At 43.7% G+C, this 20,359-nt stretch overlaps 2 protein-coding genes across 18 annotated transcripts in view; one reads left to right on the top strand and one right to left on the bottom strand.

Moving 5' to 3' along the window:
• The window catches only part of CHID1 (chitinase domain containing 1), a 262,547-nt gene that overhangs the window by 127,554 nt on the left and 114,634 nt on the right, over positions 1-20,359 (bottom strand). The window lies entirely within an intron of this gene.
• TSPAN4 (tetraspanin 4) overlaps positions 1-20,359 on the top strand; it is a 380,904-nt gene that overhangs the window by 352,601 nt on the left and 7,944 nt on the right. For all 17 annotated transcript variants that reach the window (XM_085548324.1, XM_015863754.3, XM_085548323.1 and 14 more), the window contains 2 exons: positions 10,908-11,009; positions 19,566-19,697. In XM_085548324.1, the coding sequence (XP_085404450.1) occupies positions 10,908-11,009; positions 19,566-19,697 (234 nt within the window). The remainder of the gene's footprint in view (positions 1-10,907; positions 11,010-19,565; positions 19,698-20,359) is intronic.

Raw genomic sequence — 20,359 nt, 5'->3', positions numbered from 1 at the left:
TTGTTGATTGTTGCAGGAGGTTCATGGCACTGAACTGTGCCTCATTCCTTTTCCCCTGCCCAGTCTGAGTGGACCCAGCAACTCCATGGGTTCCGCAGACATTGTGAAATTGAACTCCAGCCTCTTGCTGTAATTACCAGCAAAGCTGATAATCTTCTATTATCTCATGGCTGCAGCTAGTTATTCACTGGTCTCTGAGTATTTTGTATTCGTCTCAGTCACAACATGGACATCTCCTTTCACTGGTGAAGCCTGCTTACCCACAGTCCATGGTGTGGTAAGTGATCTCCAAATGCTTGCTCATATGTCTTGTATATGATTAGGTGAGAGCAACTCAAACCACAGTCTCTGTTGTGTCTTTTGCTGCTCAGGTGAACAGTGTGTTCTTTCTTCAAGATATCCAATTTCTCCTTTCACACAACCTGATTTAATTTAGCAGGATTTCTGCTGTTCATTTAGTGAATGCTGGTTCTAATTGGAATCAAAAGCGTGCATAATTCTGTTGTTCCATATGAAGAAATTGCAGTCCTCCAATACCTGGCCTGTATGAAGGTTCTGTCACTTTACCTCTGTATAAACATGTGGGGAAACAACTACATTCCCTTCTTTGTCCCACCTGTGTGACTTCCCATTAGAAATGCAGCCTGTTGTGGCATTATCAGAAGCACAGGGGATGTTGGAATCTTACATTTTGTCACCTAAGTGTGAATGGCAGTTTGTTTATTTGCTTATTTTCTACTATTATGGAAAGCAATCTCCATGTAGTTTATTCATTTCAGTCACTGAGTCCCAAATCATTCCCTTCACAAGAAAATCTGTTTTCTATGAAGTACTGTGAAGAGCTGCAATTGTTTCTTTCATTAAAACGAAGGAGGCATTTAATGGCAGTTATTCACCTCTGTTGTTTTTGTCATCTAGGAGCCTTCCAAGACACTTTGTTTATCACTATCTCTGCTGAAAAGCTACCTAATGATTAAAAACAGTAATTCCAGTTGCTCATGAAGGTCAGAACTCACACGGAATAATGTCAGAAATGCTGTTTTGGGGAGAGAACGGTTTAAAAACTTGCATGTACCCTGACAGAAACATATTTTTGAGCCACTGGAGACACCATGTGACTGATGCCAAGCAGAAATATGAGCAGCTCCATTGATTTTAGCAGAGCCAGGCAGAATTCTGCTAGCTGAGGAGCTGGGATTCCTTTGATTCTTGTAAGCGTCCGTCTGTGTGACTGGAAGAAAATAATACATTTTCAAGGAAGAAAATTTAGGTATGGAGATAATTACCTTCTCTGGTGTTTAGTCAGGAGGAAATTGAGATCTTATTCCATTTTCTTCAAAACAAAGCCAGGCAGCGGCTCAAATGGTCTTACTGAGTTTCTGCAGAGTATCCACATGTTCCTGCGAAGCCCTCAGCCTCCCTCTCCCAGAGCTGATTTCTGCTGCCCTCGTTCCAGGGCTGCATCATGCTGTTCCTGCAATGGGGCTGAGCAGAGACCATCCCATGGTAGGCATAAAGCTTGCAGCCATGAGCGTGCCCTCGCCTGTCGTTCCGTTCCCTCCAAGGACGATGGTAATTCTCCTCACAGCATTACTTATTTAAAATGAGTTCATTTCAGAGAAAGCATATCTTAAGAATAATAAAGCAGGCTGTGTGCATATCTTGCTTTCCCCTAAGGATTAACGGTCCCTGAATCTAGGAAGACACAGTTTCTTCGGTTCCGCTCCCCAGCATTTTTCTGCCAGCCTGCCTTTCCAGACAACTTTCTCCAGGCAATGTAACAGATTTTGACCCTTCAGTATGCTTCATCCTGCATGCATTTTGTTTGTTTTTAATGTGTCTTCTAGTTCAAATGCAGAGGAACGTGGTTTATCAGCAGATGTGTTTTCCCCTGGTTCTAAGGAACTGCGACCATTTCTTACCCCACTCTCCCCATTACAGCATACTCCAGCTACTGCTACTTGCTGGTAGAGCTGCCGGTATTGTGCTCAGCAGCCCAGTGCTGCCACCTATAAAATGGGCAGCTTCTGTGCCTTTCCCATGGCCCCAGAAAGGGTCAGGTGCTGCCATTCAGAGGCTCGATCTAGATAGTGCGCAATTGGTTTGACTGTCTCAGAGATGTAATTACCTCAGAGCAGAGGACCAATTCTGTATTTTGGCTTATATTCTTCTACCGCTGTTTAAGTTTTTTGTACACATGAATTTTAGAGGTTGCCCATGCTTACAAGGTTTGAGGGGCTGGCTCATCATCTCTTACCGCAGTGGGAGTGTAGGGTGCGGTTTGCCTTTTCCATCACTCCTCCCCTGGTATTTCAGTAGTTTATTTTGAAAGCTCTCTCATTCACCTTTAAACCAAGTAAATAATTGAAGCTGAGGTTGATCCCGTGGGAGGCTGCCACAAATGGCACAGTGGGCAAATGGCCAAGTCCTTCATCTGTGTCAGTAACCTCCTGCCTTTCCCTTTCCCAGCTCACTGCATCTGAGAAGAAGCCCGAGTCACTGTTCCGCCTAATAGATAATGGCACGTTGGTCATTAGTTCCTGCCAAGGAGGAGGCTGTCTCCTTGCTTTGATTTGCCTCTGCGCATCCTGAAGCCTTTGTGGCAGCTAATTGGATCTCAAGCTCTATTGACATCTGCATCCCTAGGTAGTTCACGGGTTTTTCAGGGCTTTTTTTTTTGGACCGCATAGGTGGAGATAACAGGTTGTTAGCACTTGAAGCACAAATGCAAGTCACCTTTCAAGTGTCTTGGCAAACAAAGGCTCAACAGCATGTATAATGTTAATTAGCATCCTTCCCAATTTACTTATCTGAGGTTATACTGATGGTTGTTGAGGACAGATGAAAGTGATTATCTTCTTTTTTTGTAAAAAGGCAAAGAGGCTGAATACAAATATCCTGGAATTATTCTCAGTATAAGCACAGGTTTTGAAATAACAGGCATTTCCCTCTTCCACTGTTGTAGGTTCTGTGTATGTGGGATTTCGATTCAAGAACGTAGCACAAAGGAGTGAGTCTCTACAGCTTGGCACAGGTGTAGACCTATTGACACTGTAGATCAAGGCAAGATTGCCACTTAGTGGGACACACGGGACAGGCATTACTCTTTGGAGATGGCAGTTTGAGTGAGCAGGAAGGGTTGCACAGAAAGGAGAACTTTGAGGAGAGGTTGGGAGATCTGTGGCACTTGGCTGGTGTGCCAAGACCAAGAGAAGTGTCTGAGAACAGAGGTTGAAGGACTATATGGCTGGAGAAAGGGGACAGATATCTTTGTGTCCCTTGGGGAAAAGTAGGTGGAGAAAGCCTACCACAAAAGGAGTTTCATTCTGGAAAAGGAATGGCAGCATTTGCTAACAGTGGCGCCCAACTTCGTTGGTGTTGAGGATGTTAGCATCATTTTCCCCAGCCATTTTAATAACCTGAAAAAGAATTTATTTAAATGTAAACAAAAAGTTCCTTATAAGGAATCAGTGTAAAATGTGTCCCTAGTGCTTTATTATTAATTCCATATTTCACAAAAGAGCATGCTCTTTAGTTTTCAGCTACTTGAAATTCCTCTGATGTGCTGGTGGACTTTGTCACTCAAAATGCATAATGTTCAAGAAGAATTGACTTAATATCTTAGTAATTAATTTTCTGTGTTAGTCTTTTCTGAAGGTAATTGATTTGTTTTACCTGCCTCGTTTTACGTAACTAAGCCAGCCTCTGTGCTCACTGCAGCATGTAGACTGTTTCGAAACAAGAAGCAGCAACCAAGAATTCATGTTTAAACATTTTATTCCTAGGCTTACTGAAAAGAAATCAAGGTTGTTTTTCTGTTGGTTTGGAGTGTTTGTTTGTTTTTAAGGAGATTGAGGACAATCTCACTGGGGAGTGCCCGTGCATTGGGTGCCATGGAAGACAGAGCTGGCTGTACACATCCTCTTAAATAAGTATCAAATGTGCTATTGGATTAATGCTATAGAATTCAGTATCAAGCTAAGAATATGCATAGCTACATCTGCATCTTAATATTTTGAGCTCTTATCTCTGAGCTAGTTACTGTGTACTTTATTTAAACAAGCTTGGGGACCTAATGCACAAGTTAATCAGCTGTTGCTGAGCATAAGAACAGATTAGATTGCAATGACCTCCTTGGCTAAAGAAAAGCATACTTTCCTCTTGCTCCAGCCATGATAGGGAGCTAAACAATTGCTTTTTATGGAGCAGTGAGAAAATGGCTCTCTCCCCTTGGACTGTAAAGGAATCATTTGAAAAATACTATGAAAATGAGGTGTAAATTGGTGGGAACTTTTGAGTTGTTCTTGCACAAAAGTTTTGAGATGCAAAGCCTAATGACTTGCTAGACTTGTGATCTCTATAAAAGAAAGGAGCAGTAAAGCCACTGTTGGGATCCATTGGTGTTATGATAGAATGGATTCAGGGGCTTCCTTTCTTGCAGCCTCAGCTATCTGCAATGTCAGGTGCCTTGCCATTTCCTTCTGTGCTTCTGAGCCTACAGCCAAAAGATTGGTGAAACTTCCTGGGACCAAACCACAGTCTGGGGAAAAACTGATTAGAAAACCGAGGTTCTTTGGCTTTCTTATCAGCACTTTTTTATAATGAAAACTATTGCAACTTTTTAGTTCTTGTTGGAGCATGTGGTTGGACTCATAGTTTCACCAGCTTCCCTCTCCAGGCCAGTTCAAGGTGTAAATGATCCTTCTTCTGCTTTGTGATGGACCTGAATTTAACCTTGTCAGTGTCAGGAGGGTCAATGTCCTTCCCAGTGGTAATTCTACTACTTAGCTCTTTTTTTTGTACGAGGCTTCACATCCCAGGTTGGTTTTGGCATTCAAATGTGGCTTTAAAGCCATGGAAAGCCATTAAGCTTTGCAGCAAATGCGCAGGATCCCTAAAAAAAAGGTTTGATTCCCGATGTAGGCTTTTGCAGTCAAATTAGAAAATGAGAATTCATTAAGCCAGTGGCTTGCTGTGTTTCAGGAAGCAATTACAAAAACTGTTAAGTTGTGGAGGTGCCTCACATGTGGGAAGGAAGTGAGGAAGAGGGTATCTCTGAGAGCTGACTGCAGCATCCTGGAGATGCTGTGTAGGACGAGTGACATTGTCAAGAATTGTCTGTGTTGTACCTTGACCACCAAACATCAACCAGAATTCATGCAGTGCTCCCTCCTTACCTCAGTAGTCTTTACAGTAAATTCTTATGATGATTTCAGTTTATGGGCAGATGGTATAAGGAGGCATTCAGTGCTGAAGAAAACATGTATTGTTCTGAGCTTCTTGCTGTTGTAGACAGGCTTGGGGACATCTCATTTAAAACAAGTCTTGCCTGTTGGTACAATCAATCTCATCTCTTCTTAGCAGGCAAGAGAGCTCCTACAAATGACCTTATAGATTAGGAGCTTTCTGTTTACATTCGATTTCCTACTCCCTGCTATTTGTAGAGAATGATTATCGGGGCATTAAATGTAAAGTTTTGCCCAATGGGAAACTATTGGAGATTTTGTCATTTCCTTGTGGCTTCTCCTACCCCAGTGGAGAGGCAGAGAGGCAAGGGAAGCAATCACCAGAAAGGTCAGGAATATTTACTTACCTATATTGAAACGCTGCCGAAGTGGCTTTGGCCAGTCTGGGGGCTGGCTGGGTAAAATGTTTTGTTCATGATGTGGCAGGGAAGCAGTGAGGCTTGAAATTAAAAGCCTCTATTTACCTGTGCGTTAGCAAGCTGGGGTTGCTGCTCTGCTGGCATCCTCTGTCTGGCCTTTGCCTAAAGGCTGTGCCAGAATACAAGTGACATGCTGGCAGCAAGTTGAAAATGAGATAATACCCATGGCTCCTTTTGGCCTTTCTTCTGGAGAGGAGTGCACAAGCCCCCCTTCCCTCCCTTCAGTGTGCTGGGGCAGCAGGAAGGCTTTGGCTCTTTAGTATTGCCATGGCTTCAGCTTAATCGAAGACATGTATCACTCTAATTGTAAATATTGGTAAGACCTGTGTTCTGCACGGATACAACTTTCCAAGAAGTTTTGCTCCAAAGCACTTCCTCCTTATCAGCAACAAAATTAGAGGACCAGACTTCTTTGGGAGCAGTATTTGCCTTCTGTGTCATGCTTTAACAGTAAGTAGATAAACTCCAAAGCCTTTTATTTAGGCAGAGTGAGAGAAATTGCTACAGCTTAAGTAGCTATCTCAAGGGAATACAGATTATGAGGAAACCACTTCTAAATTCGGCCTGAACTTATACACAGGTTTATGAAAGGTGTTTATGGGACATTCTGCCACTGTTTTGTTGTCGACAAGGCCCGGGCAGATCCCTGCCCATTGCTCACACTACATCAGCTGCTTCCAGCCACTTTCCTGAGCCCTGAGCAGTAACTGCTGCAGTTACTCTCCTGTCCTGTCTCAGCTCTTCTCTCCCTTTCAGATACTGACTGACCCCATTGCATGGAACTCTCTACACGTCACTTGTCTACCTTAGAGCAGTATGTGATTTTTTAGAAAGTCTTTTTAATAGTGTAATGAGATAGTTAAGAGACAAAATAGGGACTGATGGAAGTCAGTGGAAAAATAATTGGGCTAGTCTCAGCAAGCTTAGGTTAAGTGCAAGTCATATGTGTGCCCCACTGGCATGTTGCACTGCTTTGTAGTGAGTGAATTTCCACAGTAAGCAGCAGGACACGGTAAATTTCTGTTAGCAAAACCAATGCTGAAATCTGATGGTGCTGATAAACAGGAATACGACTCCAATGTGTCTGAAGCCAGAAGTTGTAGGAATTGGTATGAAAGTGGTGCCTGGTGGAAGCTCGCTCCTTTCTCATCATTTTCCTGATGAATCCCAAGGAGAAAATGGATTTTTCTCTGCTTCAGTTCCAGATTCATAAAAGGTTCTTGCTTGTCTAACCTCTCTGCAGAAATCCCTGGTATTCTACATGACTAAAAATAGACAGCTCATTTAGGGCAACAGTCTTCCTGCTGGGAGTTCTTTATTATGCTTCATTGTGCTCCTCCGGAAGAGTTGCACTCTGTGAAAGACGTGGCTTGTGTATGGGAGAACGCAGCAGAATCCAATCACAGAATATTTAACAAAGTACCCACAGTCCCTGTTTTGCAAGAGCTGTTTTGCTGGGCTAAGGGCTGGTAGCACAGAGACAAACAAGAGAAGTTGACAGATTGGGGAGTGCTGGGTGGGTTCGTTTGCCAGCAGACTTGATGAATCACTCTGCTGCAGCTTCTCATTTTCCAGGAAGATCACTTTCTGAAAAACTCAAATGGAAGGTAGAAGAGACAGCTGGGGGTGTTTGGTGAGGTGGTTTTTTTCATTTAAATCAAGTATACAGTTAGATCAGTGTAAAGATATATTTGAAAGTTCCTGCTATTAAAATATTTTGAGGAGCAAACAAAATCTAGGCTAACAGGAAATGTAATTATCTGGAGGAGTATTTGTCAGCCATGTTCCAGAAGTAGGTGTTGAGTTTTGCTTAACCCTCTCTGGTCAAAACCAGCAGGACTTGTGTCTGGGACTTCAAGCAGCATTTCAGTTAGGTAAGAAAAAACATCCGTCTTATAACCTCATAGGCAGGTTATTCAAGAAAAGGCTAATGTGCTTTTAATAGGAGAAGCACGTGTGAACAATGTGTGAGATGTAGCCTGAATAAGAGTAGGGGTCCTGTTTAATATGTTTGCTGTTAGAAGTCCAAGTCTGCTGGTATCAAGACTGACCAGCTGATGTACATGCAGTAAGAGAAAAGGGCTCTGTGTAGCTGGCTGGAAGCAGAGGAGGCATAAATGGTGTGTTATTTCATGCTGTTACCCCTACTGCAGACACAAATGATAAGGGACCAAAGACCCATTTCCCTTCCTCCTGACGCAAAAGAGCTCAGCCCCTGTTGTGCTGCACAAAGTTATGCTCTGTGCTCTCACATCCATTTTCTGACTGTATCTTCATATCAGTTCTGGCAGTTTTTTATTGTCTTGTGGAAACATCAGCATCTGTAAGAGCTTTTGCAGGTCAAAACTTTTACCCTTTAACTTTTTCTGGATCTTCACTGTAGTCAGATGTGCAGAATTCATCCCTGCAAGCTGACCATACTGATAGCTGGAAGAGTTATGGCACGGCCTCATTGGCTTGGCAGGGTGGAAGGCTTCAGGGGATGCTGAACAACCTTCTGACCCTAGCAGAAGCAAACAGGAGAGTGGGAGTGCTTTGAGGAGCAGCTCTTTGAGAAAGGTTTTAAATCAATTGCTGTTCAGAGAATGTGCTCTGTGGTACATTCAGAGCAGGTTGGTTAGAAGATCAGCTAGAAACAATCGTGAAGAACTGTGTAAAATGATACATTTATAGTCACTCAGACATAAAGCTATGTATATTTGTGTGTATATATACATTAGCCTACAAGACTTTCAGATAGCTCCCTATGCGAGTGGGCATGGAATAAAAAAGGGAAGAGATCTGGAGGGTGCTGTTTCACAACATCTGTATGCCTGTCTCCTTTGAAGCTGCAACAAGTTGATGACTGCCTGGAGCTGAGGGAGGAAATGAGACACACGTGTAGTGAGGGATTATAAAACACTTGTATCCTCTTCTAAACAAGATTCAAACAAGCACTTATTTCTAAACTGACAAATAATAATAGTGGGCCACACAGTGCTCACAAATTGGTACTGAGGGACTTGATGCTGTTGCTTTGAAATACCAGGAACTGGTCTTGAAATACATGTTTTCTTGAGTAGCGTTCTGCTCAGTTTCTGAAATATGGAAAGCTGTTACTAGTTATGCAAGAATTTTATGCTGTGAACACTCCCTGTGCCAGGAAAAGTGGTTAGTTTTATGAGGAAGAGAGGGTATTCTTTGTCTCTGCAGGTTGCTGATTAGTGAGTCTTCTGGAGGTAGAAAGGAAGAGCAGGAATGCATGTAGAGGCAATCTGCTGAGACCGTGCTAAAGCACATGCAAACTAACAAAACATTACTTTTGATCCTGAAATACTTTATAAATGCTGATTGTAAGTTATTAAACATTATTGATCTCAAGCAGGGCATGAAGATTGCCTTAATGATGGCAGCCTGTGAGCCCAGGTAAAAGGATTACCATGCTGAGGCACCGCATTGGTTTTCCAAGCAAAATTTGAGCATAGAAATGCAAACTGCATGTATTGCATTCTTCTGGTGGCATGCCACTTAGATTTCAGAGAAACATCACTATTTCATTTGACCTCTTCCCCCTTCTTCCAGATTAGTGGTGATGGGAAGAGTGGGCTGATGTGTAGCTCTCTGACTTTGCAGGGCAGATCTTGTTAAGTGTGATAAATTAATATTCCAAGTAGACCTTTCTCTTTTGTCTTCAAGGCAATAAATCTAATAGCCAGATATCTGCCCTCAGCCATGCTGTTCCTCTTCACCTGTCCCTTTTCAAATTAGTTTTTCAACAATCAATCTATCTCAGTATCTCTGTAGGACACTAACTACATTTCCAAGCTTCTCTTGAACCATCCTAACTGATGGTTCTGCTTGAGACCAGGTCCAGTCAAGGCACAGGGATGTACACTGAGGGTATATGAAGAGCTGAAACTCAGTTCAGTCTAATTCTTAAATGAAGACTAGGAATCTCAGGTGCATATAAGCTTATCATTTATTGCCTGTAATTTTCTCAACTAACCTCAAGCTTAATGATAGCTCTCAGCTTTGCTTTTCTCTTCTAATTGACGTTCCAGTGACCGTGTATAACCCCTGCATAATATCAGAAGCAGCTTACACAGTGATTTGCAGTGGTAGCAAATCATGGTCTCATGGTCATCCATGAGACTATCAAGGTATTGAGAATAAGAGGTAGCTTTTTCGTGTACTGTCCTAAAGCTGTATTTTATTGGTGGCTCATCTTGGTTGCAGTTAACTTGTAGGAACAGAGTGAAAGAATTGGAGACACCAAGCAGAACCTGTGCACAATGAAGCAGAGATTTTTTGGATGTGATGACCTTTTGAGGCTGCAGTTTGTTGTAGGGTCACGTTGTTGAGTAACTTTACATTTACCCTCTTAGTTGAGCAATATTACATTTACCCCCATAATAATAAAAAGGGTTTGGAATTCTTGTTTTACGCTGTGAGAACTGCTTTGCATCCACTTCTCTTTCTTGGAGAAAACAAAACAAGTTCTGACCAAAGAACGTCAATGGGAAATCTTGGTGTGTGATAGAAGAAAAATAGCTTTATGCCCTCTGTTAACTCCAAGCTAGCAGTGGTTTCATTTTAGATGCCCTTGACTGAAGCAGCTGCTGTCTGAGGGGCATTCAGTAAGGAATCCCTTATATGTCTGTTTTCTGATATGAAAGAGGAGTGTGCATTAACTTACATTGCCCCCATGAAGCAAACAGTCCATTTGTTTTATTATTTTCACTGTTGCAGCAAAAAGATCTGAGTGGCACCGTATTTGTCAGTTGAGTTTATAGCAGACTGATAGAGAAGGAACAGGTCTGCCTCTCATTCCTGCCGTACCTCTGCTGTTCATCAGACCAGCAGCAATGGGAAGCACCCAATGGAGCAGGGAATGGGAGTGTATGAGCATATATGAGTAGCGCTACTCAATGCTTTTCATTTCCAGCGGAAACATCAGGTTAAACTGTGAATATCCATTTATTATTTACTTCCTCTCTATTGCACCTTGGTGATTAAATGAGAAGGGAAAAGGTGTTCTGGAGGTCTGCAGTGGAAAACATGAGCATTCACTTTGAATAGGAGCTCCTTGTGTTCCCTACAAAACTCAGATACCTGTAATAGATACCAGTTATACAGGAGGAAGGCCAGCTAACTTTTTGTTTGCTTCAGTATCTGGCTGTGTTCTGATATCTCCATCCCTGCACTTTGATTTTGAAATGTTGTACTCAGCAAATGTTGAGTTTTGTGTCTTTTGTTGTTTCAGATTGACAAGTATGCTCAGCGGGATCTGAAGAAAGGGCTTCATTTGTATGGGACAGATGGAAATATCGGCCTAACTAATGCGTGGAGCATCATTCAAACAGATGTAAGTCTGATTTATTTATTTATTTTCCCTTCCTCTTTACCCTCTGGGTTCTGAAACAGCATATTCTGAGTTTGAACCTAATTAAACCCCTAGATCCCACACCAACCTCTTCCTCTTATCCAGTGAGCACACTAGCAACTAAAATGCTCTCTGTTGCAAATGTTGATTTTGTTTATTTCTCATTTGCCGGGTTAGCTTATTTCTGTTAAATATTTATAATGTGTTGACACCTAAATACCACTTTGATTGCTGTGCGGAGAGTAGAGTAGAGGGTCAAACAGGAAATCTTCTCTTTAAAGTTGAAATGATAACTGATATTGGAGTGAACAATGATAGCATGATAACAAACACCTTGAATCCAATGTGTTTCTGCCTTGTTTCCCTTTATAGCTATTGTAGAAAATGGAAACTGTCCGTGGTGTTTGCAACCTCCTCCTACAGTCAGTGCATTATTTTCCCAGCAGAGTTCAGTCACTCTCCATCACAGATGGGCTGGGAACACTTTTTGCTGTGTTACCACCGCTGTCACATCCTTCCAATTCTCTGACAACACTCTGCCAGTGTTTGTCTCACAAGGCAAACCTCAACTCCATAGCTGCCTTTTCCCTTTTGCCCTTGTCCAACTTGCTGAGGAAATGCCATCACTTACAGTCCAGGTTTATTAGTTCTGTCCTTCTATTTTCATATTTGACGCATTTATTGCTTGTGGTATGATCTTTCTGATCTGAGCAATACTTCTTGAATGAAGAACATGTATCAACTTTTCTTCAGCTTTAGGAAGAAGCACTTGTGCTGCCTTGGTTTCTCTCTGAAAGTCTTGTGTAGCTTTCTCAGAGCTTTTCCTTCCAGAGGTGATAGCACAGTACAGACACGCAGGGTTCAGTTTTGCCTCTGATGTCTTAAACAACCTCTGGCCCATCCTTCCAGTGCAGTCAGCCAAGGAAGGGTTTGGGAGGTTGAATGTTCAGGATCACTACCAGGAGGAAGGCATTGGTTTGCTCATCTGTGTGCATCTTTGGGATCTTTGGGGCTGAGTGTCCTGTCTGCACTGAGTGCAGCAGAGAGGCTATGTATGAAATTCTTAAAACAGCTCAGGTCCAGCAAGCCAGCTTACCCATCCTGCATCCTAGCAATTGTATGTGGACGGTTTCTTTGTTAAGGGCACTCAGTGTTTTGCAAAACTTGGTCTTATTTTTCTCTTCCAATTCTATGACTGGATAGGAGAAGATCTACACTGCTGCTAAAAGAAATATGTTTCAAAGTGCCGGGCCAACCGTGAGCTGTATGAAGTGCAGAGAAAATGTTTAAGGTAATTGCTTGTTTCAGACAAGATACAGCAGCTCTACTCCTAACTTTATTATGTAGTAACATTTACTAAGATATTTGAAAGAAATATTAGTACAGTAAATTTGAAGTAAATATTAATACAAGCAATCAGAACTTCAGACATTCAGTTTGTGGTGAGAAATTCAAAAAGCTTTCTGTAACCAGCAAAAGGTGAAGTAGGGATGTGCTTGCAGTCCTTAAAGAGAGCAGGAAGGGATATGGTTTTTGAAAGCAGAAGACGCTGCTATTGATCTGAGAGCTAAAACAGTACAACAGAAATAATTGATGGTAAAGTGCCATTGTGCAGCAGGATGCTGGATCCTCCTCTGAGCTGTGGACTGGGTTTTTTCTAAAAGAAATGGTCTTGTTGAGTGACAAGGTTGGGCTTGATAGTCTGTGGTATATGCATTGCTACAGACTACTTTGGTCTTGAAACCTATTAGTGTCTAAAAGGGGGTCTTCTAAGTTTCAGATGTCAGCTAGTTCTTGAGAGCCCAGAAGATAACAGGGAAGTGCCATCAGTAGCCATGTTCCATCACTCTTTCCTAACATGGCAACATTGAAATTCCCATGCACTGGCTTGATGTAGTGTTGAAGTCAGCATGCTCAAAGTGCTGGGGGCTGAGGACAAAAGCAAAATGATCCCAGAGATCCGTATTTACTGCTCTGCTTGGTAGTTTTTCATGTGCATCTTTCTAAAGTATTTTGGAATAGACTATTGCAGTGGTGCAGTGAAGGCAATCCCAGCATGGTTAATTATGTAAAGCACTTTACACTTGAATAGCACTATGTAAATGCCAAGTATTATTTTTTGTGTTCAGTGGTAATCGGTACCTCTTACACTGCTAATCAGTAGAGTGTAATCACTGATAGGAGGATTAGGAGCATACAGGGGACTTCAGGAAGGGAAGGTCCCAGCCCAGAAGTGCAGTTTTCATTCTGGCTCCTGAAAGACAGCTCTCAAAAACCCCACACTAGACCTAATTGAGTTGCCATGGAGGGGAATGTCTCAGCACAGATTCTTTTCATGGACCCAGTAGACATCAGTCACTGGCTGAGCTATGGGCTGTGTGTGTATGGGGACAGCATCACAAGCAGGAGTGTCAGAAAAAAAGTTAAATAAAACATGACAGTAGCAGAACCCTGTGCTCCTCCTTTGCCCTCCCCTCCACAGTGACACTCCTTTCTTTGCAAAGTTATGATTTGGAGTTTGACAGCACTGTGGTGAAAGCACTCAGCCACACTGAGCCTTAACTTCTTCAGGCGTCCACCTGGTAGCTTAAAGACCATTCCCTCCTGTGTATGGCACCTTCCCCATAGAGAAGGGGAACCATGTGGTGCAGGTGGCATTTGGTTTTTGTGGGAATGGCTGATCACAGCTCGAGAGTATGGCTGTCTGATGCAAACACAGGCACTTGTGAACAGTGATTCTTGTCATTCTTCCAGGTTCTGGATACCTGTTATTTCCCCTCTTTTGGAGGCCTTCCTTCATTGAAGCCTTTTTTAAACCATGACTAAGATTCAGATAGTTTAGGGCATAACTTACGCTGACCTGCGTTGTGTTCCTCACTAGCCAGGACTAGGTGAAGTTCCAGGTGGAGATCATTAGGAAATGAGAAACGGGCATTAATTTTTAAAATGTTGCTTCATCCCAACAATTTTGTGATCAATACTGGAATGGTTCTCCTTTTAACTAACCAGGCGGTAATTTGAGGAGCATGTAGGAAAAGCATTAGCTTCACTAAAGTGAGCAAATTCAGCTCACTTTTATTGCTGTGTGATGCCTTTCCTGTCTATTTAGATCGCTGTAACTGAGAGCAAAATCTCCCTCCACCCTGTTCAGTGTTAGATCAAAACATACTGTGGCATAACAGCTGAAGTAATCCCAGAAATCCATTAAACATTATATGATTTCAAACTGTAATTATCTTTTTCATTACTTTTTACAGTGATGGAGGAAAAGGGCACACTACCCTGTCCCTCCTGCTCTGTCATGTTCACAAAAGCAATTAGTAATTGCTAAAACCAGACCGAGGCAGGGGCTGGGTGTCTGCACGGTCAAGTTTATTCATTCATTTAAAAAACCCTGTCCCAACCTGTCTGCTCTTGTGAGATATTGGTAGGAAAAAAAGGAAGGAAGGAAGGAAGGAAGGAAGGAAGGAAGGAAGGAAGGAAGGAAGGAAGGAAGGAAGGAAGGAAGGAAGGAAGGAAGGAAGGAAGGAAGGAAGGAAGGAAGGAAGGAAGGAAGGAAGGAAGGAAGGAAGGAAGGAAGGAAGGAAGGAAGGAAGGAAGGAAGGAAGGAAGGAAGGAAGGAAGGAAGGAAGGAAGGAAGGAAGGAAGGAAGGAAGGAAGGAAGGAAGGAAGGAAGGAAGGAAGGAAGGAAGGAAGGAAGGAAGGAAGGAAGGAAGGAAGGAAGGAAGGAAGGAAGGAAGGAAGGAAGGAAGGAAGGAAGGAAGGAAGGAAGGAAGGAAGGAAGGAAGGAAGGAAGGAAGGAAGGAAGGAAGGAAGGAAGGAAGGAAGGAAGGAAGGAAGGAAGGAAGGAAGGAAGGAAGGAAGGAAGGAAGGAAGGAAGGAAGGAAGGAAGGAAGGAAGGAAGGAAGGAAGGAAGGAAGGAAGGAAGGAAGGAAGGAAGGAAGGAAGGAAGGAAGGAAGGAAGGAAGGAAGGAAGGAAGGAAGGAAGGAAGGAAGGAAGGAAGGAAGGAAGGAAGGAAGGAAGGAAGGAAGGAAGGAAGGAAGGAAGGAAGGAAGGAAGGAAGGAAGGAAGGAAGGAAGGAAGGAAGGAAGGAAGGAAGGAAGGAAGGAAGGAAGGAAGGAAGGAAGGAAGGAAGGAAGGAAGGAAGGAAGGAAGGAAGGAAGGAAGGAAGGAAGGAAGGAAGGAAGGAAGGAAGGAAGGAAGGAAGGAAGGAAGGAAGGAAGGAAGGAAGGAAGGAAGGAAGGAAGGAAGGAAGGAAGGAAGGAAGGAAGGAAGGAAGGAAGGAAGGAAGGAAGGAAGGAAGGAAGGAAGGAAGGAAGGAAGGAAGGAAGGAAGGAAGGAAGGAAGGAAGGAAGGAAGGAAGGAAGGAAGGAAGGAAGGAAGGAAGGAAGGAAGGAAGGAAGGAAGGAAGGAAGGAAGGAAGGAAGGAAGGAAGGAAGGAAGGAAGGAAGGAAGGAAGGAAGGAAGGAAGGAAGGAAGGAAGGAAGGAAGGAAGGAAGGAAGGAAGGAAGGAAGGAAGGAAGGAAGGAAGGAAGGAAGGAAGGAAGGAAGGAAGGAAGGAAGGAAGGAAGGAAGGAAGGAAGGAAGGAAGGAAGGAAGGAAGGAAGGAAGGAAGGAAGGAAGGAAGGAAGGAAGGAAGGAAGGAAGGAAGGAAGGAAGGAAGGAAGGAAGGAAGGAAGGAAGGAAGGAAGGAAGGAAGGAAGGAAGGAAGGAAGGAAGGAAGGAAGGAAGGAAGGAAGGAAGGAAGGAAGGAAGGAAGGAAGGAAGGAAGGAAGGAAGGAAGGAAGGAAGGAAGGAAGGAAGGAAGGAAGGAAGGAAGGAAGGAAGGAAGGAAGGAAGGAAGGAAGGAAGGAAGGAAGGAAGGAAGGAAGGAAGGAAGGAAGGAAGGAAGGAAGGAAGGAAGGAAGGAAGGAAGGAAGGAAGGAAGGAAGGAAGGAAGGAAGGAAGGAAGGAAGGAAGGAAGGAAGGAAGGAAGGAAGGAAGGAAGGAAGGAAGGAAGGAAGGAAGGAAGGAAGGAAGGAAGGAAGGAAGGAAGGAAGGAAGGAAGGAAGGAAGGAAGGAAGGAAGGAAGGAAGGAAGGAAGGAAGGAAGGAAGGAAGGAAGGAAGGAAAAGGCCTATTTAGTATTTCATAGAATCATAGATTGGCTTGGGTTGGAAGGGACCTTAGGAATCATCAAGCTCCAAGCCCCTGCCATTGGTAGGGCCAATACAGTAAAATCCATACAGTAATCTGTTTCTTCATATTTCCACTGCAGTGAGATAGAAATGTTGTGTTTGACATTAATTCCTGGCCCTAGGAATCCCAAGCAGTTATTGCTGATTAACTCAAAAATAAAGCTATCTGCACGCAGCACTGCATGCCATAAAAGCAGCTCAGAGACTGGAGTGCCACTGGATGCAGTTTGGCTGGGAAAAACACTGCAGCAGCACATTGGGCTGAGCAGTCCCATGTGTCCTGAGTGCTTGGGAACCAGTGAGCCACTTCAGAGCCCCTTGGAATCAATACGAGGCAGTGATCGATGCTTCTTTAAAAAGGAGGGGGAAAAAAAAAACTGGTCTGATATCTCAAGAGAAAGAACCTCCCACGTGAAACATGTGAAACAAACAGCAGAGTTTCATCAGTATTCCTGGAAACGTTCAACAGTAGGAGGCTGGAGACACAGAGGCATTTGACAAAGCTTTTTGCTTGTTTCAGAGTGTGTAGTGTGTGTGTGTCCTGCTCTACTCTCACCTTGTGCTGTAAGTACCTGCATTTGTTCATGCAGGTGTGCACAATTACATCTAATTAGACATGCTCTATCACAGCTACAAGCCCTAGCATCAAATGATCTGAGGTGCCCGGGTTAAGGCGTCCTAAAGTTACTGCTGTTTTCAAGACAGTATCTAATATTTGCTGAAAATTGCCCCTTGGTGAAGTGTCTCTGTCTAGATTCAGCAAAAGAAGCACAAATGGTTTGCAATTGTCTTTTAAGCTTTGATCTGGATATGAACTGGTGACCCACTCAAACCAACTGCGGCTTGTTTCCTTTTTCTTGCCTCTTAATTCACCTTCTGCCATGGGTCAGTGCCTCTGCTCCCTGCAGATACTGTTCACCTGACCTGGTCTTCACTGCATACTGCTTACTTGCCTGTGTGCTCTCCAGTTTCCTTGGTGTTAGTACACTGTTTTAGGATTCTGTATGAGCCACTGCTTAATTCCATCGCTCATCCTTTCTTTGTTTTCCAAGGGCATGGCATCTCCTTTCAAATGTTATCATTATTACTTCCAGTCCCACAACCCTTGTGCAACTTCATTCTGTTTCTCACCCTTCATCTCTTCTTAGCCCTTTCTCTTCTTGCTGGGACTGCCTTATCTGTCAGCAGAGGCAGCTAAATAGCAGTATTTAATCCTCTGTTGTTATATACTACACGGAGGACCTGCACTGGCATGGAATGGGTGACTAAGACTAGACCAGATTTATCTCTGCCCCTCTTATTTCCACCTTTTGGCTTACAGGAGAGTTTGACGTGCTGTTAGGAATCCCAATCCTAGACTTCACCACAGTCTACTTTGCAAGCCCCATAGAAACAGTTGTTCTCAACTCCTTCAGCTGAGCTGCAAGACTACAAAACCTACATTTCATTACCTTAATCTGTCAGACTTTGACACCTTCATCCACGCAAAATTATGTGGAGAAGGGGTTCAGTTCCGATCCGTTCAAACTCATGTCACTTGTGTTTGTCCAGAACATCACTCAGACACCTCAGACCTTTCTGTGTCACTCTCTGCATCACGTATGAGCCACATTTTCAAGGCCTGCTTGAAAAACAAGCTGTCTGTCACTTCCATCTCTTCGAGGAGCTGATTGATAGCGAATGATGACAGCCTGCGAGACCTTCTTGTAAGATTTCCAGATAAACCCTCACTCTTCAAACATGTGGCATGTGTTCCACACAGCTCCTGTCTGCTTTTGGGACATCTTGCTCATGAATTGCTGCCTTGTGTGCGGGAGCATAAAGGAAAAATGTCGCAAACTTTTTTTTCCCCCTTTTTTGTTATGTTGTAGAAAATGCAGCTTGTGAATGTTTCATTTTGGGGTGTACAAGCTCAGGATTGAGTGCTGCCACGGACCGGATCCAAATTCTGAGCAGAATCGTAGGGAGGTGCTACTTTGGGAGAAAAGTCTGAATTTTGTTTGGCTGCAAAAAGAAACCAGCACTGTGAGCACTGAAACTGCTGTACTGCAGGCCTCGTTCTGTGAGCAAGGCAGCATGTGACACCTCTGCCCTCTATTGGTGTTGAATGGCAGCTCTGGTTCGTGTGCAGCAAACGACCCATGCAGCCTTCCTTGCCCATAAACCCCATTATATCACAGAATCACAGAATGACCCGGATTGGAAGGGACCTCAAGGATAATGTAGTTCCAACCCCCCTGCCTAGCAGGGCCACCAAACATTCACATTTACTAGATCAGGTTGCCCAGGGCCCCGGAAAACTCTCTGTGGGACCATGTAGATAACAGGATCTTAATTAGGTCCCTAAGTCCTGGTGATGCAGAACTTGGTGTGGTGATGAGTTATCAGAAACATGAGGTGTATGTTGTGTATGGAAGTGAAAAATACTGGGCAAGCTCATATATAATCAGGTTTAAAAAGACCTCGGCAAGTTGATTCAGGGCCAGGTAGGTTGCTGGTATACCCTTGGAAAAGTGTGAAGTACTGCCCGTAACTGAGAGCTACGCAGCCCCATGCCTGTAAAGCCAAGCAGGCTGCCTTGTTTCACTCATTAAAGCAAGTGCTGAAGTGCCTCAGTACCTACAAGTTCCTACATCTGAGTTAGCACAGGAGTGGCAGATGGTGTATGCATCTACATGCTAATGATCCCCGCTTGTTTTTATCACAGGCACATCACAGTTCCCGCAGGGGAAGATGGTCACAGAACCATTCCCTGTGCTGTTACGTACATTTCCTATACTTGCATCCCACCACACAAATGTAACAAAGCTGGGAATTTAGCACTGTTGTGGTCATTGTGCATTGCATCACTCCGTGAACTCCTGAAGTCCCATTACTGAGCAATACCAAATAATGACATTAAGGAGCTGCACCAGAGAGAAGGGTTAGAAACAAATCTTTCACTGAGCCACAAAGACTTTCAGAGATGATCAGCACAGAGAGAAGTTTGCCTCATTAACTTTAAATCAAGATTTTAGAAGTAGTATGCAGTACAGATCACGCTGCCTTTACCTCCCGGATGCTGTATCTGTGTCCTAAATATTTTCCTGCTCCAGCTCCTGCAGCATCCAGCCACTGCAAGTAGGGCCTTTGCTTCTTTTCTCCTCATTAACTATGGTGGTCTCTGTAGGTAAAGCTGAGGAAACACTACATTTCTTTAAAGTTTCAAGCCCCTGCTGGCATAATCAAGTGTAATTCAGTGCACCGAATGAGATCCAGTTTGTATCCAACAAGAGGCATGGAAGACTCTTCCATTGCCTCAGAACGAGCAGACACCAATGACAGATCATCCTTTACAGTATTGCCTTGGTTCTTTTTCCAGTTCAGATGCTGTGGAGTCTCTAACTACACCGACTGGTTTGAGGTGTACAACACAACCCGAGTGCCGGACTCCTGCTGCCTGGAATTCAGCGAGAACTGTGGGCTCCATTCCCCAGGGACCTGGTGGAAAGCGGTGAGTGGATCCCCAGGAGCTCAAAAGCATCTGTGCAAAGGGCAGGCAGGCAGGCAGCCGGCTGCAGAGTAATGCAGGTGATAAGGCAGTGATGTAACCTTGATTATCTCTATGTAGGTGGGAAGGCTTATGTTGAGCCTTGACTTCTCACCTCCAATGAAGCCATCCATTTAAATACTTTTAGGAGCAGAAGGCTTTCTGAGCTGTTGTTTCATGTTGCAGATGAATATTTTCACTGGTCGGGAGCACAGCCTACCTAGATTAAGCTGGAAAATGAAAGGACTGTCTTTGCTTATGTCCACCTACTGGATTAAGTTGAAGGCAAATGGATGCCCACACACCTAGCGCAAGCTGTGAGCAGCACTGCCATAGCAGTAGCTTTGGGTGGCCTAAGCAGGCATGAGGCAAGGTGAGCAGGTGAGCCTGGGGTGTGGGACAAGGCCAGCTGATGAAGTGGAATTGAAATGAAGTTTTGCTAGCTCCAGTGGTTTGCAAAGAAAGTACAAAGTGTCTCGGCTGTTTTTCAGTGGGATTTCATGCATGCAGATTGACAGTGGTTGAGGCTGAGCTGCGACCAAACATGGCTCCAAGTCAAATTCTCAATTTAAGGACTTAAAAGTTCTTATTGCATTTTATTCAGGGTACCAAGGTGATGAGTGCAG

The sequence above is a fragment of the Coturnix japonica genome, chromosome 5 (assembly GCF_054131305.1).
Source record: "Coturnix japonica strain WE chromosome 5, WE-NBRP24, whole genome shotgun sequence".
NCBI lineage: Eukaryota > Metazoa > Chordata > Aves > Galliformes > Phasianidae > Coturnix > Coturnix japonica.
The sequence above is the reverse complement of the archived record's forward strand: the minus strand, read 5'-3'. Positions and strand labels throughout refer to the sequence as shown.